This window comes from Metarhizium robertsii, assembly GCF_000187425.2.
Source record: "Metarhizium robertsii ARSEF 23 chromosome Unknown MAA_Scf_6, whole genome shotgun sequence".
NCBI classification, from domain to species: Eukaryota; Fungi; Ascomycota; class Sordariomycetes; order Hypocreales; family Clavicipitaceae; genus Metarhizium; species Metarhizium robertsii.
Genome location: NW_011942204.1, coordinates 1,798,653 through 1,816,189, shown reverse-complemented (window position 1 = coordinate 1,816,189; position 17,537 = coordinate 1,798,653). Strand labels below are relative to the sequence as shown.

The window sequence follows — 17,537 nt, the reverse complement described above, 5'->3', positions numbered from 1 at the left end:
ATAAGCATGCCCCTTTGGCTGCAGGTCATGGTCTCGGGGACTGACTCTCTCCACCTGCGTCAAACAGGACCCAAGCACCTCAATGACCCAACGCCATGAGAGAGGAGGCAACTGACGAGGTGTTTACTAATTCCGTGTCAAGCGTGTCTCAGCTACTCTGGTCTGAACTTGAGGGCCGTTGATCGAAGTTGATACATGCACACTACATGCACGCAAATTCGTTATAGGATGGGATATCTCATCGTCCGGTCTAGGAAAGCCTCGCCATGGGAGAGGGGAAGAAATTCAGCTTTCTACGCCGCAATTTCACTGCCTTATGAGCCTGTATCTCTTTTTTTGATCATGGCAAACACAGAATGCGCTTTTCGAGTTAAACCGAAACGATGATGTGGGGAGCGTCCCTCGGCTTTGACCCGATTCCATTACCATGTTCGTTGCATCGCTGCGTGATGCGCAGCGTGGATCAATCCATACTCGGCGTGCAATCCCTATAGATGCAAATACAACGGATATACAAGCTTCGGCAATACAACGTGGTACATGCCGTGCATAAACTTGGCGGCGAGCTGGTGGTGTGCGACAAAGCAGCCCCATTCAAAGGGATGCCATATTATGCCTAGCCACGTCGGTGACAGCATCTCCCTAAAATTAACAGACGCCTGGCTCGTCACAGACCTAGTATTCTCGGACATCTTCTCGTAAGCCTCCGAGGTGGCTGTCATTTTTTTTCTTTTGGATTCCACAGTGTACATATCTACAGTGAGGGTCTGCATCCATACCTGGTTCCTACGAAGAAGCATGTAGTCTCGTGTAGTGTCGAGACCATTTTTCTTTTGCTATCTGGCGATCCAGTCGTAAGGATGTCTCTCACTTGTGCCACATAATCATCCGGTTTTTCACTTTTGCATTTCCAGCACAACAATCCAAGAGTGTAACACGTCGGTGTGAAGAACTCCAGCCGTTTCTTCTTCTCAGTTTGTGTTCTTCCCATTGTGGGCTTCTACATCCTGTCTCTTGTCTCCGAAGACCTGCTTCACTGTCAACGGTGATCGTGTCTCGTTTTGTTTCTCACTAAAGAAATATTAGCAGGAATTGGTATCTATCTTCTTTCGCTTTCGCTTTCGAGCTTGGCTCTCGCCTCGCATTCTCTGGCTCCTTATATACCACTCTCCCTGCTTTCCACTACCGCTTGCCCTTCGATTTGTATGGTTTTATCTTCAAATTGCAGGTTCCAAGATGAAAATGGCATGGGACATCAAAAGACCCGGCGATATTATTTCGAGGCCGCTTCCTCCGCGGATACCCAACTCTCCAGACTCGTTCGACACAAACAATGTTGAATATTTTAAAGATGGCGATATTCCACCAAGGTCAATGACGAGTTCATCATTCTCAAACTGCCAAAAGCCGATCAAGTATGGAAGGGGTAAATATGCTCATGTTGAGCTTGTACCGCAACCAAGTGATGACCCAGACGACCCATTGGTACGTACATATATGGTTTGGCATTAGAACAAATTCGACTAACAATACCTCTCTGAACTAGAACTGGCCACGATGGCGGAAAGATCTTAATTTGTTTTCACTTCTCGTCATGGTTGGTCTCATTGGGGGGATGAAGACGGTATTCATTACTACTGCCGGTTCTCTGGCGACTCATTATCGAGTCTCCAACATGGCCATTGGCGCCTTGACGGCTGGGCCTCTAATGGTTTCGACGTTAACAAGCCTAGTTGGCTCCATTGTTGCCAAGTTGTATGGCAAACGGCCGGTTTACTTGATATCGACGTTATTTTTATTTTTTGGAACCATTTGGAACATGACTGCAGGCGATAACTACGGTTCATGTCTTGGAGCTCGAGTTTTTCAAGGCCTAGGATGGGGTTCATTTGAGACGTTGGTGATGGGGTCCATTCAGGACACTTACTTTGTAGGTGCAATTGGCAGACACGTCAACTCTCCTCTACAATGGACGCTAACATGGGCTCTTCATTGTTCAACAGGAGCATGAACGAAATCTGCCAGTATCCATATATAACCTCTTGACCATTACCACAACTTGGGGCTCGCCTCTTCTCGGCGGTCTGGCATCTAGCAATGCGAAGAGTTTCACAAGCCAGTTCCGCATCATCAACTGTCTCTACTTTCTGGCTCTCCCACTTCTTGCCTTTGGAGCCCCTGAAACAGTATTTGACCGCTCAAGGGCAACTATAACTCCTCTCCCCATACTCGGTCTGGACGGACGGCGACCCCGGCGGTTTCGCCATCGGCGGAACATGGAGACTGCCGTGGAATACATCAAAAAGATGAAGCCGCTCTCATTTAAAGCTTCGATAACAATCTCGACTGTTCTTCAGGTCCCTCGCGCCATCATCGCCCCGACTACCTGCCTCCTATTCGTCTTGACATTCATACCCTACGGTGCACTTTGGGGTTTGACATCTTCGGTTTCTATCCTGACCACACCTGCACCTATCTCACTAGACGTTTCCCTCACAGGAACCATGATGACTGGTCCATGGATCATTGCGTCACTGGTCGTAGGAGGCTTCTGTTTCTATCGCGGATTGTACGAACGCTTCACAAAGAGTGTCAGCTACCTCATTATCAGCACGGGAGGCATCCTGTCCCTGACAGGCTTGCTCTCCTATGGCCTTGGCATCCACAATTTCATGACAGCCGATCCCGGGCCTCCCGCTCCGTTCTTCACCTCAAACACTGCCGGTCAGATCAGCCTGCCCCTGCTGTCACTGCAACTAGGGATCCTTGCCGGCGGCACTTACACCCTCGACACTATCACGAGACCCTTGCTCGCACGGTCCGCATCCTTCACGTCGTCCAGCATCGCCGTAGCTCAGCGCAGCATCGGCGACATGCATTCCGGTGTAATTATACTGCGAAACCTTGCCGCGGGGGTATTTGTCCTCGCCATGCCCAACGCATTCACCGTCTATGGCGCCCTCAAATCGGTCGTCATTGGCCTAGGTACTACACAAGTGATACTCACAGCATTGACCATGACGTTGTGGTGGTACTTGGACGAATCCATCTGGAGGGCGGATGGAAGGGTTATGGGACTCGTTGACCTAAAGCTTCTGAAGCAATCATTAAATTTCTTCGATGCCGATTAAATCAGTCAAAGCATAAAAATGAAAAAGAAGAGAGAACAAACCACGCGGACATAAAAAGAGGTCAGAAGCAGGTTCTGCGCCGAAGACGTGCAAGCACGACCATGTGTACTGAAACTGCAATATGGGCATACAAAATGGTGATTGATCGATGGGATGGGACTTTCACTTTATTAACGGCTTGGGACTCAATTACTTTTCCCTTGTTTTATTAGGTGTTGTGACCCACGCTAGATGACATGGTGGTGACTGAAGCTGATTGATACCGGCAAGGCTGTCTCAACTGGCTATGACTCACGGTTTAGGATACGAACGCAATGAATGCAGGCAGAGTAAATAACGGCTACGTTTAAATGGATAGATCCATGCTCAATGTATAAATACAAGTCTTTTTTTTTTCGACGCTGAGATGTGCGGGAATGAGCAATGAGCGTTGACATTTATTTTCATCCATGTGCATCGATACTTTGTTCTGGGTCCAAGCCGCCTCGAATTGAGTACAGTTTATTCAATTCCAACGTCAAGATTTGCCCCGAGGAGCAAAACAAAGCAGGCTACAAGGTACCCAGGTTTAAGAAATACAACACTGCGACATCGTCGTGCAATTCTTGGAGACGAGATTTAGCAATGCCTCTCTCGCACTATTCTTATAATCCCCCAACTCCGTATTCGCCAAGATCGCAAAAAAAGAAGAAGAAAACACCATCACACAGCTACCCCTTTCGTAGCTGCGTGCTCGACCGCGCGCAACTCGACATCACTGCGTGTATTTAAAGACTCGACTTCATCATCCGTCGAAGCCCTGCTCTCTTCTCTATTCACGGTCCTCTCGAGCGTCCCTATTCCGCTGTCATTATGTGATGCCGGCGGCATCCTGCCAGCCCTGTACATTACGTCGTCTTTGACTGCCCTCCAGCTCGTGACGAAGAATATAACGCAGTTCCAGAATCCTTGCAAGGGCAGCACAGCGGCGCTGGCGACCTGGTACGTGTATGGGGAGTCGCCATTTATCCAGCTGTGGATGCGGTTCATGCTGCTGGGGATCCAGGTGACCAGGACACTGAGGCCAAAGAGGAGACTTGTCCGCAGGTACGCCCTCTTGATGGGGTCCTCGACGGAAAATTTGGAGGCGACGGATTTGCAGGCTGACACCGTGCCGTGGATGGGGTTGAGCAGCCGCAGATCCTGACGGCGAGGCGGCGCAGACACGCTCGAGGTGAATGCCGCAGCGTCCGCAGAGCTTCGGAGCGTGGCGCCCGGAAAGGAGGCGGGTTCCCGGTGCCGGGCGGTGTGTGCACTCTTGGGGTGGACGAGGTTGCTTGCCGAGGTGTGCGTGACGAGGACTTCGGTGGTGACGGTTCCGTAGAAACCGTCGCTTTGGCTGTGATCAGGGGCGGAAACCTATACATGATGGCAACTGTTACTTCACGTCTTGCATGGATGGATGTTGACCGGAAAGGAGGTGGTGGTCCCCTGGTGTTGAGGAAGCGGGAGAGACTTACATGGTCGCTGTGGCCTGCCTCGCGGCTCTTGGACACGGAGAAGCTACGGAGTCTGTTTCGTGATCGGAATACGTGGTATCCAACCAGTGCGTAGCTGATAATCGTGCCAGCAATGCATATCAAGATTAACAGGTAGTATGAGTAAATGCGCACGCCGGCCCATTTACCACCTATCCAGCACCATATCTAGCACACCGAGTTAGTCCACCAGACGTGATGGCGGTAGGCAAGACGAAGCGGATAGGGGTGGTGCTTCTCACAACTGCATCTCCATATACCAGCCCCTTGGGCGAAGCCCGTATAAGTAGCAACGACAAGGCGATGATGAATGGCCCGCCATAGCATATCAGACAGTATAGCCACCACCAGCGACGGAAGGAATCTGGGCTCGTGCGAAAATAAAAGACGAGAACGACGTTGATGGCCATGGCCAAGGACCACCAAGGGTCAGATTGCATAAACCTGTTCTTGTCAGTCCATGCGGACGGCGGCGCCGCAACGACACAACTTACATCTCGAACAAAAATGCCTGTGTCTGGCACAATGATGTCGCTTCACCTAGAACCAATCCATCCAGCGCAATGATACAGGCTATACTTGCACCGACGTTGGAAATGCTGGCAAACACGATGAAGGTATTTTGAACATTGCGGGCTCGACGCACAAGCGCATACGCGACGAAGATGAAGCACACGGCCACAAGGCTGATAGCTCCTCCTATCCTTTCCAACGTTGTGATGGTTTCTATTTCGCCCCGAGTGAGGTGATCGGAGGATGATACGGCGGTCGTTCGGGGGGGATGCATGGTGGTTTTTAATATTCAGAGGGTCATTAAGAGGTCCTCTCCCCTCCCAAAAAAAAAAAAGGGAATCCAAGTACTTGCGAGAGGGGGAAAAAAAAGATAAAAATAAAAATAAAGATCAGCCCTCGTTCTAATAGCGTCGACAGCAATAATGGGCCTTATTACCGAGTAAGCTCAGAGACGAGGCTGACAGGTAGCACCGTCAAAGATGTAGATGACGGCACGGGTTGTGATGGAAAAGGTGACTGACTGGCAGGTGCTTGGGCGACGGATGGCAACAGAGGTTCCGTATCGTCATTCAGCTCGACAAGAGCTTGTGTTTCCAGCCCAAACGCCTGACCACTTATCGTCAATAGCTGGCATCGGCCAGGATTAATACGACAACCGGAGCTGTTTAACGCCAGCCGGCCTGGACTCTGGACTCTGGACTCTGGGCTTGTGCCACACAATGCGATGCGCCTGGCCGTGCTTGGCGAGAATTCTGGCAATTCTCTTGTTTAGAGTCCGCTAAGCTGGTAGATGCCACGCAGCCGATTTGGTGTAACCGGATCCGTAGGTCTGAGAAATATCCTGACGGGTTGATGAACCAAGACTTGTAGGGGATTGATCCAGAGTGGTGGCACCTGGTGTTACTGACAATCCTATTGGCCTAGTTGAATCGCCTACTGCAATTTGATACGGGACTTTGAAAGTGTAAAGACGTTGTTCCTTGCTGGAAGAACAACGATAGAAATGACAGGATTTGGTCCCGGCGAATCGTCACCAGCTCGGGTCATAGGTCGGATTCTTCTTAGCTTCATTACTCATGACAGACGTCTGAACTGAACGAGTTTCCGACGAGAATAGTATTTCAAGCGGGAAAGCAGAACGGATAAAGCTGCTTTATAACATGATGGCATGCATCGAGGGCCCGTGAGTGCTCACCGTGTAGTGGTTCGAAACTAGCAGCCACAACATCTCTTAACCGCCCTTGTTGACGGCCTCAGGTGCAAATCATGTCTCGGCTAATATCGAACAAAAGGCCCCATTGACCCTCCAGATCAAGCCGAATCTTGACCACGTTCCGCTAGAGCGACAATGCCCATCACTTGCTCCCAAAGGGCCCGTACCCCAGATGCTCTTAGCCAGGGTCTCGCAGACCAGTTTGGCGAGGCGTCCCATGTGACAACAAAGGCTTGTCTCGGCTGCCACATGGATTTTCCACATGGCAGACACTGGCTTGTTCTCCAACTGGACGGCTTCTCCGCGTGTTCATCGTACAACAGCCCTTTCCAACGTTGTCTTGTATCTCATCTGTGAGCTCCAGCCTCCAGGGCAGCAGACGGTCCGTAGTATGCACAAGACGACTACCGTTCATGATTGCTAACTGCGCCATAAAAAAGGCCCACTGTGGCATGCCAATACACAAAAGGAACGTCCATCATGTTTGACTCGTTCACTCCAGGTCGAATCCAAAGGGGAAAAGCTGGGGCCTGGCCCTTGAGCCGATATGTGCTAAAAGAAACGACACGAGTCGCGGCCCATGGATTGACTGCATTAAATTCTCTGCCCGGCCCTTTAAGTCGATTCTTTGGTGCTTTGGTGAAATGAAGCTCCTATGATATTCAATACAAGATGAGCAGCCATTCATTCAAGTCTTGGTAAGCAATGTATCGCAGTGGAGGCTCATAAGCTCGCATTTCAGCTCGCCTTGTTGTCGATTGGGCGCAACGCTGGCTTGTCAGAATGCCGATATTGCCATGCTACAAAGAGCATTCGCGGCGATTGACGCCATTTCACACCAACCGCTGCCTGGTTGTGGCTTACCCACGGTCCCAAGAGTGCATGGCCATCTCCGGGCATATCCATCATTGTCGTGCCTTGGTGCGCTAATTTCATTGGCATCACAAAATACGGCCCTGTACGCTGGGGCCATCATACTTGGTGGCCTGGCAATATGACCTCTGAGAACACGGGCCAAGTACTCGATACGCTGCACCTGTTGGGCAGAAAGATGGAAATAATGCTCATCCTCTCTGGCCGTCTCATGCATGACAAGTACTGCTGCATCCGGTCACATTCTAAACACTGCATGTTATCAGTCTCCATGAGCTAGGTGCCTGTGAGCCATTTATGAACCCGGTTCTTATTCCGTATGAGAAAATCCATCCGAGTCGAGGGCCTTGATGTCTAGGCCAGCCCAGATTAGAACACCTCAGCCACTGATTCCATAGCAGGAAAGTAAACTGACCATGGGAGGTCAGAAGTATGAATGCCTCGACTTCAAGAATATCTCTGGTGCGGGTGTGCTAGTCATGTCTCAGTAATGTGGCGTGCTGTGATTACGTTGCATAATTTTGCGTTGTTTTTCAAATAATGTGCCTAGATGCATCTCATCAGCAGAGGTGGCGTCAAATCGGACTGAGCCGGAGCCATGTGGCTGGGAAATTATCCAAGATGGCCTCCATATTCCAATGAAAGATTCCTTCAAGTGTCGTTTCAATCACTACCGAAGTACTCCGTACCGTCCATAATCTGTAATAGAATGCCGACTCGCACGCGACTGGTTCCATGGAGTGGCCTCCCAGGGGACAATGGCCGAGCCTGATTCGAGGTTCTCTCAAGCCGAATCAATCTTCTCTGGCTTGCTCATTAACAAGCCACCTAGGTCGGAACTTGATGTGCTTCGAGTACGAAGCTGTCAGATGTATACTAGAGAACAATGACTGGGCTCTCCATCTACACCCTGAATAGTCGTGCTACTCAAGCTGCAGAGGGGTCCTCGATCCATCCAATTTCATCACCCCTACTTGTGTCCTACTTAACAGCACATAGAAATGGTAGTGGCATCCAAAAAATATTGACACTTTAATCAAAAGCATCATGTCTGACTATATCCAAAATTAATAAACATTAATATCCAACATCTGTATCCCTGCAGTGGACGCCGGTACAGAGAACACTAGCAGATGTATACCCGGAGGATTCGCTGAATGTGTGTCGTATGACGAGTTCATCGCTATGCAGTCGTTTCTGGTGTTGCATACTCGCCACATGGCCAGGCGTACAAGGTCTCCAGCACTCACGGTTAGAGGGTGTACAGGAAGTCGGGTCGCTTATCGCCAAGGGCATTGATCTCTTCCTCAGTCTTACCCTCTATCCAATGGTCGCGCTCGCCCTTGCTGCGTTTCCTGTTCTCCAATTTGAGCATAGTAGCGAAGAGCAAACTGCCTCCAAACATGCACACGACCAGGTACGCAATGATAGTTCCATGGCCCTGGAAGTAGCGAGGTGGCCATCGGTAAATGACACTGCTGACCACGCCATTGAGATTACCCCAGCCGATAACAAATCCAAGCACAATACCGCGCTTATAGACACCTTCAACGTTGTTGGCTACCCACGCAATTGTTAATGAGATGGGCGGGTAGATACCCATGGCGCCAAGAAAGGTGCCTGCATACTGGACAGCCGGATCAGTTGTTGATATCAACATAACGAAGCCAACTGTTCCAATAACGGCACATCCCATGATGAAAACGCCACGTTGTTGTACCCTATCAGACCAAAATCCAATGATGACTGTCAGTACGGCTGCAACCGCATACGGCGGGACACTAAGGAGTTGATTCCTGATGATCTGGTCGGCAGACGTGAAGCTCATGGACTGAATAATAGTAGGCAGAAAGACGCTGAAAGAGTAGAGTGGCATCAGAGGGCCCATGTAGATCAGCATACCATTGTAAGTCTTCCAGTCCTTAACGGCGGCCCACATGTAGTCCCATTTGAAGTCTTCGTGCCTAGCAGAGTGTTGGTTGTCGTTCTTTAGTCGGAGTAACACACGCGCGCGGTCTTCGGGAGCCAAGAACTTGGCCTCGTCTGGAAAATCATGCACCATGAAAAAGGAGAAGAAGCCAACGACGATGGTCAGTAGACCCTCGATGATAAAGATCCAAGCCCAACCCGGGATGCCTCGGAGACCGTCCATCTTTTGAATGGCAGCCGCAAGCAGGCCGCCAAAAGAGCCGGCCAACGCCGCTGCTGAAAAGAATATGGCAGCACGCACTCCAAATTCGTTTCTCTTATACCAGCATGACAGATAGTAGTTGACGCCGGGGAACAAACCGGCCTCGGCCACGCCAAGGAACCATCGGGCCGCCATGAGACCAGACCAGTCCTTTACAAAGCCCATGCCAAGCATGCAGCAACCCCACAAGATCCTAGAAGATTGATTATCAGTATAAGATCAACAATGTGGTAAACCGCGTCGGTTCTTCGATGGACGGGATGGGCGTCAGCTTACATGATGCTTGGGATGAACCTGGATGGCTTCCATTTCTTGAGTAGGAAGTTGGCGAGCGCCTCGAACATGGCGTAAGAGACGAAGAAGATTATAAGTGTGGCCGCATATTTGAGGGATTTCGGGTCCATTCCCAGATCCTTCTCCAGATGAGCAATCTTGGCATTGCCGATATTGGTGCGATCAAGAAAACAGATCAAGTACAAAAGACAGAGCTTTTTTGTTCATTTTTAAAGTTAGCAGACGCAAGACGAACTGCCCATGTGGCGAACAGTTTCAATATACAAAAAAAACAGCACATACCCATGGGATGAGCGTCAGATCCAACTTCCACAGTAGTTTGCGTTCCTTTTCAAAGAGACCAAAAGGTTATACGTCAGAATCAAGTGAAGAGTGAAGAGGCGTTGCGCGAGGGAGAAAAAAGCTTACCGCTTCCTTCTTCTCAGCCTCTGACAAGCCGGCATCGGGATCGACGATGTTTCCGAGGTCAGAATTGGACAAAGCATCCCCCTTGCCTTGGTCAACTGGGCTCGGTTTTTCAAGTTCACTCATTTTGCCGAGTCGTAAGGTGATGAGCAGCAGGGTGCGATCAAATGGTCCTCAAGCGGAGCACAGCAAGTTGAAGTCGTGACGGCGACAGGCGTCGGCGACGACGACGACGACGACGTGACAGGAGTGACAGGAGTGAGAGGTATTCAACGTTGCTGTGGACACACTTCGGCAAAAAGGCGAGGACCGGCACGTCTTAGTCTAGTCCACGAGTTTGTAGTCAAGGCCAAGTGGGAAGGAGCAAACCTCAATTTGAGAAGAAGGCGATGTCGCAATGTCGCGGCGTCAAAGCTTTGAGTGGCCAAGGCATTGGAAGTTGGAAAGCTGCTTTACATGGCACACACAGGAAAACTCAAACCCAACCGACAACTGGTTATCGATTCGACTTGGACACACCGTCAGCATCGAAAGGCAGACGGGGGCGTGGGCATTAGCACCTTGTCCGTATTCCATTGCTGCCCTATTACGGAGTACTCCATAAGAGACAACGGAGCACTCCGTCCACGTCGAGTACAATACACACCCGGCAGCAATGCTCCAAAGCGCAAAACGCCAGTCTCTGATTAATTTGGGATCCTTGGTCCCGGACTCCCGGCTGGTCTGTTGGTCTGTACTGTAGGTCATGGTCGCACTGCCCATCGGCAATGGTCGGAGCAAGAGCAAGACCGGGCTGACCATGGGAGCCTCCCTGGCAGATGAGCAGCGCACAGAAGTTGGTGGGCACAATCGTACAGAACACTGTGGTCCAATGCGTAGCCATGTGCTTATTGGGCTCGTCAACCAGTCAACCAAGGCAAGGGTAATCCCAATACCGCCGCCGTGCTGATCATCATGTTGGATCAAGTTGGTCGTCCCAAGTGGTGGCGTTCGGCCCTTGAAGCCCCGCGTCAGTCTCCATTCCCCCCCCCCCCCCCCCTTTCCCCCTTGCCTTCATCCATCTACCGTCCAGACTCCAGTCTCCAGACTCCAGACTCCAGCTAACCCCCATCGCCAAGTCCCATGCTATCCCACTCTTGGGTTAACCCTCGATGCAAATGCGGAGATGGCCTCATAGCCTAAAGACCATCCGCCTGTTTACGCGCGGCTTCATCCTCACCTTGTCGGAACCATTGGGGAAGGCGAGACGAACGGTCCAACGGATCCGCTTAAGCTTTACTGCCAAGCTTAGCCAAGCCTTCGCCTTTCAAGAGAGGCGTTTCTGATGGCTTTTTGTCAGGAAACAACTGAGTAGATACATGATGATCATACGGGAGTGGTCAAGCAACGGGCTGCTTGGCGCCATTCGGCAGTTCGCCCAGTCGTAACACCACACGGCCGACGTACCAGATGAAGACGACCAAAGTCTGCGTCGTACGGTTGCGAGGGGCAGATCGCGTATCGATTTAGAAGACTACATGTACACATCCGCCATCTCCCCAGCATCAACTACTAGAACAAAGAGAGACCGAAAATTGAGCTTGCGGCGAGTGAAAGCAAACACCAGCTGCCATCAAACAGGAGGTCACTGCTCCCTACATGTCTGGCTTTGGGTCCACCACACTGTTTCCACTGACAAAGCAACCAGTACTTGAACATTGGAGTACTACTTGCTGTGTCACCTGGTTTCTTGGCTTTGGTCCGCCAGGACTCCAACACGAGCAAGACGCCATCACCATGGTATTCATTTCTTGATACGGAGTATTAGACTTATATTGTGCTAACGAGAACCAAGGCAAATGCAATGCTAAGAAACCTCCTTCGAATCCCCAATCGAACACAAATGGTGGCGTCGCCAATTTGGGCTTGATGGTGGCACAAGGCAGTGATGGTTGGCCCCTGAGCAGCTACCTAGCAGACGAAGCCTTTTTTTCTCTCCCTAGCTGTCTTTTCAGTCTGCTTACTCCGTACCGTTTTTCGCTTTCAATGTAGCATGTTTCATGTTTCCACGAGACAGCCATGCGAGATCATTTTTATGTGCAATGCATCAGCCACGATTTGCCTCATCCTGTGAGTTCCTAAGAATGGTGATGATTCGCTTGACCACTAACTTGGACGATGGGCATTTACGCCGCATTCAGAACAAATCAGTCTCTTCACAGCACTCTTTGAAGCATGAGAATATGGCCCAGCACATTTACGGTATGCCACAAAACATCCATTTCCAAATTACATGCATATATGGCCAGGGCTTGAAGATACAAGCCCTCTACGGGGCCAAACTGTACCTCTTCTCTTGCAATTTACCAGTCGACTTTATACGCGGTTGTCGGGCCTTTGGCAGGACCCGATGAAAATGAGAACTCAGATATCAAGCAGGGCCAGCCGCATGCGTCGTCGTGTGGTGCGACCTTGTCACTCCACGCCGCCTGCTGTGCTTTCTTTTGCCAGGGATCTGGTTCATATTGACCCCGACGACTGGGCTTGCTGATGTGGCTTGAGCCATGACTGAGTTTGGTGACTTTGGTTACATCAGTACATTGTGGATGGGAGATGTCACGAAATGCGCCATATTCATAGCATCGCAGGGATCTCACCAAGAGCCAATAGCTTGTGTTACTCATGATTTAGCCCAGGGACCATGATGATCGGAACAAAGGACCCTTGAATTACTACTACTACTGGTTAAAATGAGGAATGGCCTGGACCTCAAACCCATGTCATCTAGTACAACCAACAGCATTGAGACTTCACAAAGAAGCCCAGTTTTGCTTTGCCATTTCAACATTGTGAATGCATATGCCATAATTTGTGATGACAGACACTTTGCATGATTCATATATCATTAAACCCATTGCATAATGAGAAGACCGAGTTTGCCCACGTACTGGCAGTTGGGAGCAGGAACTTCGTACTCTGCGCGACCAGATTTCAGATAACAGCCCTCCAAATATCCAAGTTGACCGTCTTCTCTTGTATCTGGAACCCGTCGCCCACACAAGGCCGTGTTCATGCAATCGAGAGTAGGCATGGCGAAGAGTCCGACGGAAAGGCCTAGCCGTAACAACGTCTACTCAGTAACACGTGATGAATCATCCCCATAGAGAAGCATCCAGCCTTCACATAGGGATCGCGCATCTCCTCCGCACTTGGCAGCTGACGAACAGGACAATGAAACGCGCCGCTAACTTGTACTCTACTAGCGCAAGCATCCCCCTCCTAACAAGAAATACCACGTCGGGCCATCGGCCAAACTCTAACCCTACTGGATGCGTTCCACAAAACTCTGACGCAACCCACAAACTTTGCCCTTGTATTTTATTTTCTCACCAACTCAAAGGTAGCCTCATGGCGATGGGACTTGCTGCATGTCGAGGACCGTCTCCCTACTCCAAGAAACAACAGGCATGCAAGTGTCACCGGTGCCATCTCCCCTCGGGCGGGTCAATCAGCGGGACGACCCGCGGCGCCACTACGTCCCAGCCGACATGGAGTCACGATCCACGATTTTGATGCTGGTCTAGAACGGTCCCTGCGAGGGCGACCAATGACCTCGACCTCGGATCTGCGTCAGCTTCACGGGCGAGAAACGTCATCAGTATGTACTAAGTATGTATGTATGCCTTGTTGCGTCGCCGCAGCAAGTCACATGCAACGGTTTCAACAAGAGAAAAGCAAAGAAAGTAAAACTACAAAGTACGATTCGATGCGTGCCCTTATTTTTCACAATTTTCTACGCATCCTGATGAGACATGGTTACTTCCATGGCTATGAACAATCTACCCATGATTCTAACATACCCATTCATGTTACACACTTTTCTGATTCGATCCGCAACCACATCCAAGGTTTTTTTTTTTTTGTTCCTCTTTCCGCCCACCAGCAAAATTTCAAAAGCACCGACTAATTATGCTACATGTACTTGGAAGCAGCGCCTGTCCGGATTCCCAACCCTTTGATTCTCGCCAAGGAAATACCGCCTAGCCGCTCGTACTACACAAAAAAAAAGACCCGAGTGGGAAAAGAGGCAAAAAACACCACAGACCTCCTACCCTCTTCCGGTAGAGTTTGGAACCAATCCCGACTCCGACTGCCTTATGCCGTGTCACCCGGCACATTGCGTACATTGCGAAGAGAGGCACCAAGAGGGCTGACTGCTCCGTACGGAGTACTCGCGCCGGACGTAATTAATCATATGCACTGTTGTCCCGACGCATGTTGCGGGTAGGTGCAGCGTGCAGAGACGCCAGTATTTACAGACGAAGCCGGCATTCTCGTCAGATGCTCCGTGACTAGTAGATACGCAGATCTTCATTTTGTTAGAGACGCCTCGCAGAATAGCTAGCAAGCAAAATTACTATACCAAGATACCAAGTCCTGTCTCTTATTCCGGGAGCGACTCACGTCCATCACTGACACGCGGCATAACCAGCCAACAAATAGTTCAAAACACACATACATTGTCCACTTCATAACAAACATTATAGTAGTCGCTACGCGACCAGTCATTTCATCATCCAACGCCGCCCATGTACCAGCCTAAACGTAGAATTCCCTTGTCCCCGGCTCTTGCAAACCGTCCGTCCACCCATCCAAAATTGTATCCAACCCAGTTCCCGCGCGCCTCCTCTACTCTATCGACAGGCCCTCCAAAACATTCATTGCCTTTGTGCCCTCCCTCTCGAATTGTGTGACCATGGCCTCACATTCATGTTTGAGCTTCTTCTCTGCCTCCCCCGCGTTGAAGTAAATCCATTCTTCGACCGTCATGCGCGTCTCTGGGCTACTAAGTTCCTTGCCTTGCTTCAACAGCCGGCTAACCGCATTTTCCTTGTCATCCCCGCAGCGTGGTGTACCCATAACGGCATCAATGTCCACCGCCGTCCATGGAATTTGGCTCTGCAAGCCGGCCGCAAGCATATTGCGTTTTGACGGTGAGTTGCGGGCCGGCGTGGCTGTCAAGGGCGCGAGGACGACGCGCTTCGCCTTGGCACTGGCCGGGGGCAGAGATGACGGGGGCAGATTTTCAGCGTCGGATGACTGCGGTGATGGTGACGGCGACAACGCTGGCTGGCGTGCCGACGGCGCTGGTGACGTGAACTTTGGGGGAGTAGATGGCGGCTCAACCCCTAGTCTTGACCTGGACACAGCTGGCGAGGAAGCTTCCCCGAGAGGCGATGAAGCTTCCTCGGGCTGTGACGTCCCTATAGATTCACGTCGATGAGTTTCGCCGTCCGCCTCAGAGACCTCATCATCAGCATGGCCTTCACTTGGCTGAGTAGATTCCGACGGTTGTATAGGTTCAGCCGTTGTACTGCTCGGTCTGCGGCCACGTCTAGCGGGTGCTTCTGCAGGTTTCGATGCAGCATTTGAAGCTAGCGACGATTTTTTGACAGCTCTTGAAGGGGCCTTGATTGACGGAGAAGAATCTACGCTGTCGGTATTCTTCACCACAGCATCTGTGCTCCCAATGCTGGCTTCATGCTCCTCAATCTCTGAAGGTGGGTCAATAGCCTCTGGTTCAGGTTCTGGAGATGGTGAAGGAGCCTTGGCCTTCTTTGCCTTTGTCTGCTTGGATGCTTTGCGTGTTCCAGTTCCAGGTTTACGACCCTTTTTAGGAACGTGAAGTTTTTGGTTTGGCTCTTCAACCTCCATTTCGGCTTGAAGATTTCGAAGTTCGTCATCCAACGCATCTTCATCGTGCTCAACTTCAGCAGGATCAAACATGGCGTAGTCTTCCAACTGCTCATTAGTCAGTTTTCCCTTTGACTTCTTCTTGGCCATTGCTTTCGATCGCTCGGATTCTGAGTCGCGTGCAATTTCATCGTCATCCGTCAATGCCCGTTCCAAGTCTGCCTCGAGCTGGCGCTCAATCTCATCATCGTCAGGGAAATCTGCAAGAGGTGCCCGGAGTGAAGCCACGGATGCCCCCAGGGCAGATGGCTTGCGGCTTGACTTTACACTGGAACTCCTGGCGCGACCGGCCGGTTTTGACGCCTGCGCATCAACAAACTCGACATCTTCAGGTGTGATGGTAGAGCTATCAATTTGGCTGCTTTCTCGGTTTTGTGTGACTTGTTTCTTAGACGCTGGGGCCTCGGATAAAAAGAGAACGGAATCATCAATGGCGTCACTAGTTCGTTTCTTGCCATGGGTTGCCTTTGTAGCTTTCGGTAGTGACACAGGCTCTTCGTCAACAGTATCGTCCTCTTCTCTCTCAATTCCTTGCACCTTCTTAGTCTTAGTCCTGCCTTTTGTCGTTGCTGGCTTCTTTTTCTTGCTCGCCGTCTTCTTGCTCCCCTGCGTCGCCGTCGACGTAGTGGTGAGAATGCTATCCTCTGGTTCTGCCGTCATATCGGCAACAGACGCGATGTCAGAGGCAGTCGTGGCCACCGATTGCATAGATAGTCGAGAAGTCTTTGATCCACCCGCCGCCTTGCCTCGAGCAGTCCTCTTCTTGGGCCCTCCAAATTCGTTGACCAAGGCAAAGAATGCGCAGTTCGGTGATCGATTGTAATGCTCGTCGCTTCCCAAGAGTCAGTTTCAACACTCTGATCAAGATCTTGCGGGCCTACTTACTAAGGTTTGTCGCCGGGCTCCCATCCATCTAGAGCCAATTGGCAATACGCACAAGTCGCCATGTCATCTGACTCATCCGTAGGCGTATACTTCCAGCCAGCTTCAACAAGCTAGAGTAATCAGAGTAAGCAGATGCTGTAGCTGTACGTGTCCTTCACAGCTTACCTGTTTTGTTTTGCACTTCCATCCTTTCCTTCCCTCATGGGGCCATTTTCCAGCGAATGTCGCCTTTCGTGCCTCTACCATATGGGGCAGGGTCGGGTCTTGCCTTGAATACTCATCGATCTCGGCTTCAATTGCTGATACTATGGCCCATCCACATTGGGGGGAATGCTTGAGATGCTCCTCGAGAGGATCGTCACCCGCTTCCCACCCATCTAGGCCCTTTCCGCAAAGGAAGCAGACACAGTTGTCGGGGTTTTCGGGATATGGGTCGAAGTAGAATCCAGCTATCGCTAGCTATAAAGAACATCGTCAGCCACATTTGCGCAGGAGGGGTTGGATTCAATGGCGCGTACACTCGCGGGCGCAATCTGTTTGTGCGGCCAATTCAAAGCCTTGCTACGCCCACCCGCTGTTGATCCCCTCTTTTTCGCGGTCTTTTGGAACGATGCAAGTCGCGCCTCGTATGTGAAGTATTGGTCCATTGTAGAGAGCGACAGGTTTCGATTTGTTTTTGCGTCGTCGTGAAATGTCGGTCAGTGCAGAGCGCATCGACAGTCGGTGCGCGTCGCGTTAAGTATTGGAAAGCTCAGGTGCGCATGCAAGGCATGTCTGTTCTC

General features: G+C 50.7%; 4 protein-coding genes across 4 annotated transcripts; 1 reads left to right on the top strand and 3 right to left on the bottom strand.

Annotated features, from left to right (window-relative positions):
- Positions 1-1,374: 1,374 nt before the first annotated feature.
- MAA_06298 (major facilitator superfamily transporter) lies at positions 1,375-3,131 on the top strand (the record flags this gene model as incomplete). Its single annotated transcript, XM_007824296.2, has 3 exons — positions 1,375-1,485; positions 1,547-1,930; positions 2,004-3,131. 3 exons carry the CDS (start codon positions 1,375-1,377, stop codon positions 3,129-3,131), a joined length of 1,623 nt encoding a protein of 540 aa, XP_007822487.2.
- A 702-nt stretch (positions 3,132-3,833) lies between these two features.
- On the bottom strand, positions 3,834-5,435 carry MAA_06299 (G-protein coupled receptor protein; the record flags this gene model as incomplete). Its single annotated transcript, XM_007824297.1, has 4 exons — positions 3,834-4,529; positions 4,631-4,724; positions 4,826-5,092; positions 5,143-5,435. The coding sequence occupies 4 exons, from the start codon at positions 5,433-5,435 to the stop codon at positions 3,834-3,836; spliced, it is 1,350 nt and encodes a 449-aa protein (XP_007822488.1).
- Positions 5,436-8,499: 3,064 nt separating this feature from the next.
- MAA_06300 (MFS transporter) lies at positions 8,500-10,263 on the bottom strand (the record flags this gene model as incomplete). Its single annotated transcript, XM_007824298.1, has 3 exons — positions 8,500-9,631; positions 9,715-9,926; positions 10,141-10,263. 3 exons carry the CDS (start codon positions 10,261-10,263, stop codon positions 8,500-8,502), a joined length of 1,467 nt encoding a protein of 488 aa, XP_007822489.1.
- Positions 10,264-14,805: 4,542 nt separating this feature from the next.
- MAA_06301 (Baculoviral inhibition of apoptosis protein repeat protein) lies at positions 14,806-17,402 on the bottom strand (the record flags this gene model as incomplete). Its single annotated transcript, XM_007824299.1, has 4 exons — positions 14,806-16,702; positions 16,756-16,865; positions 16,921-17,214; positions 17,274-17,402. The coding sequence occupies 4 exons, from the start codon at positions 17,400-17,402 to the stop codon at positions 14,806-14,808; spliced, it is 2,430 nt and encodes an 809-aa protein (XP_007822490.1).
- Positions 17,403-17,537: the final 135 nt, after the last annotated feature.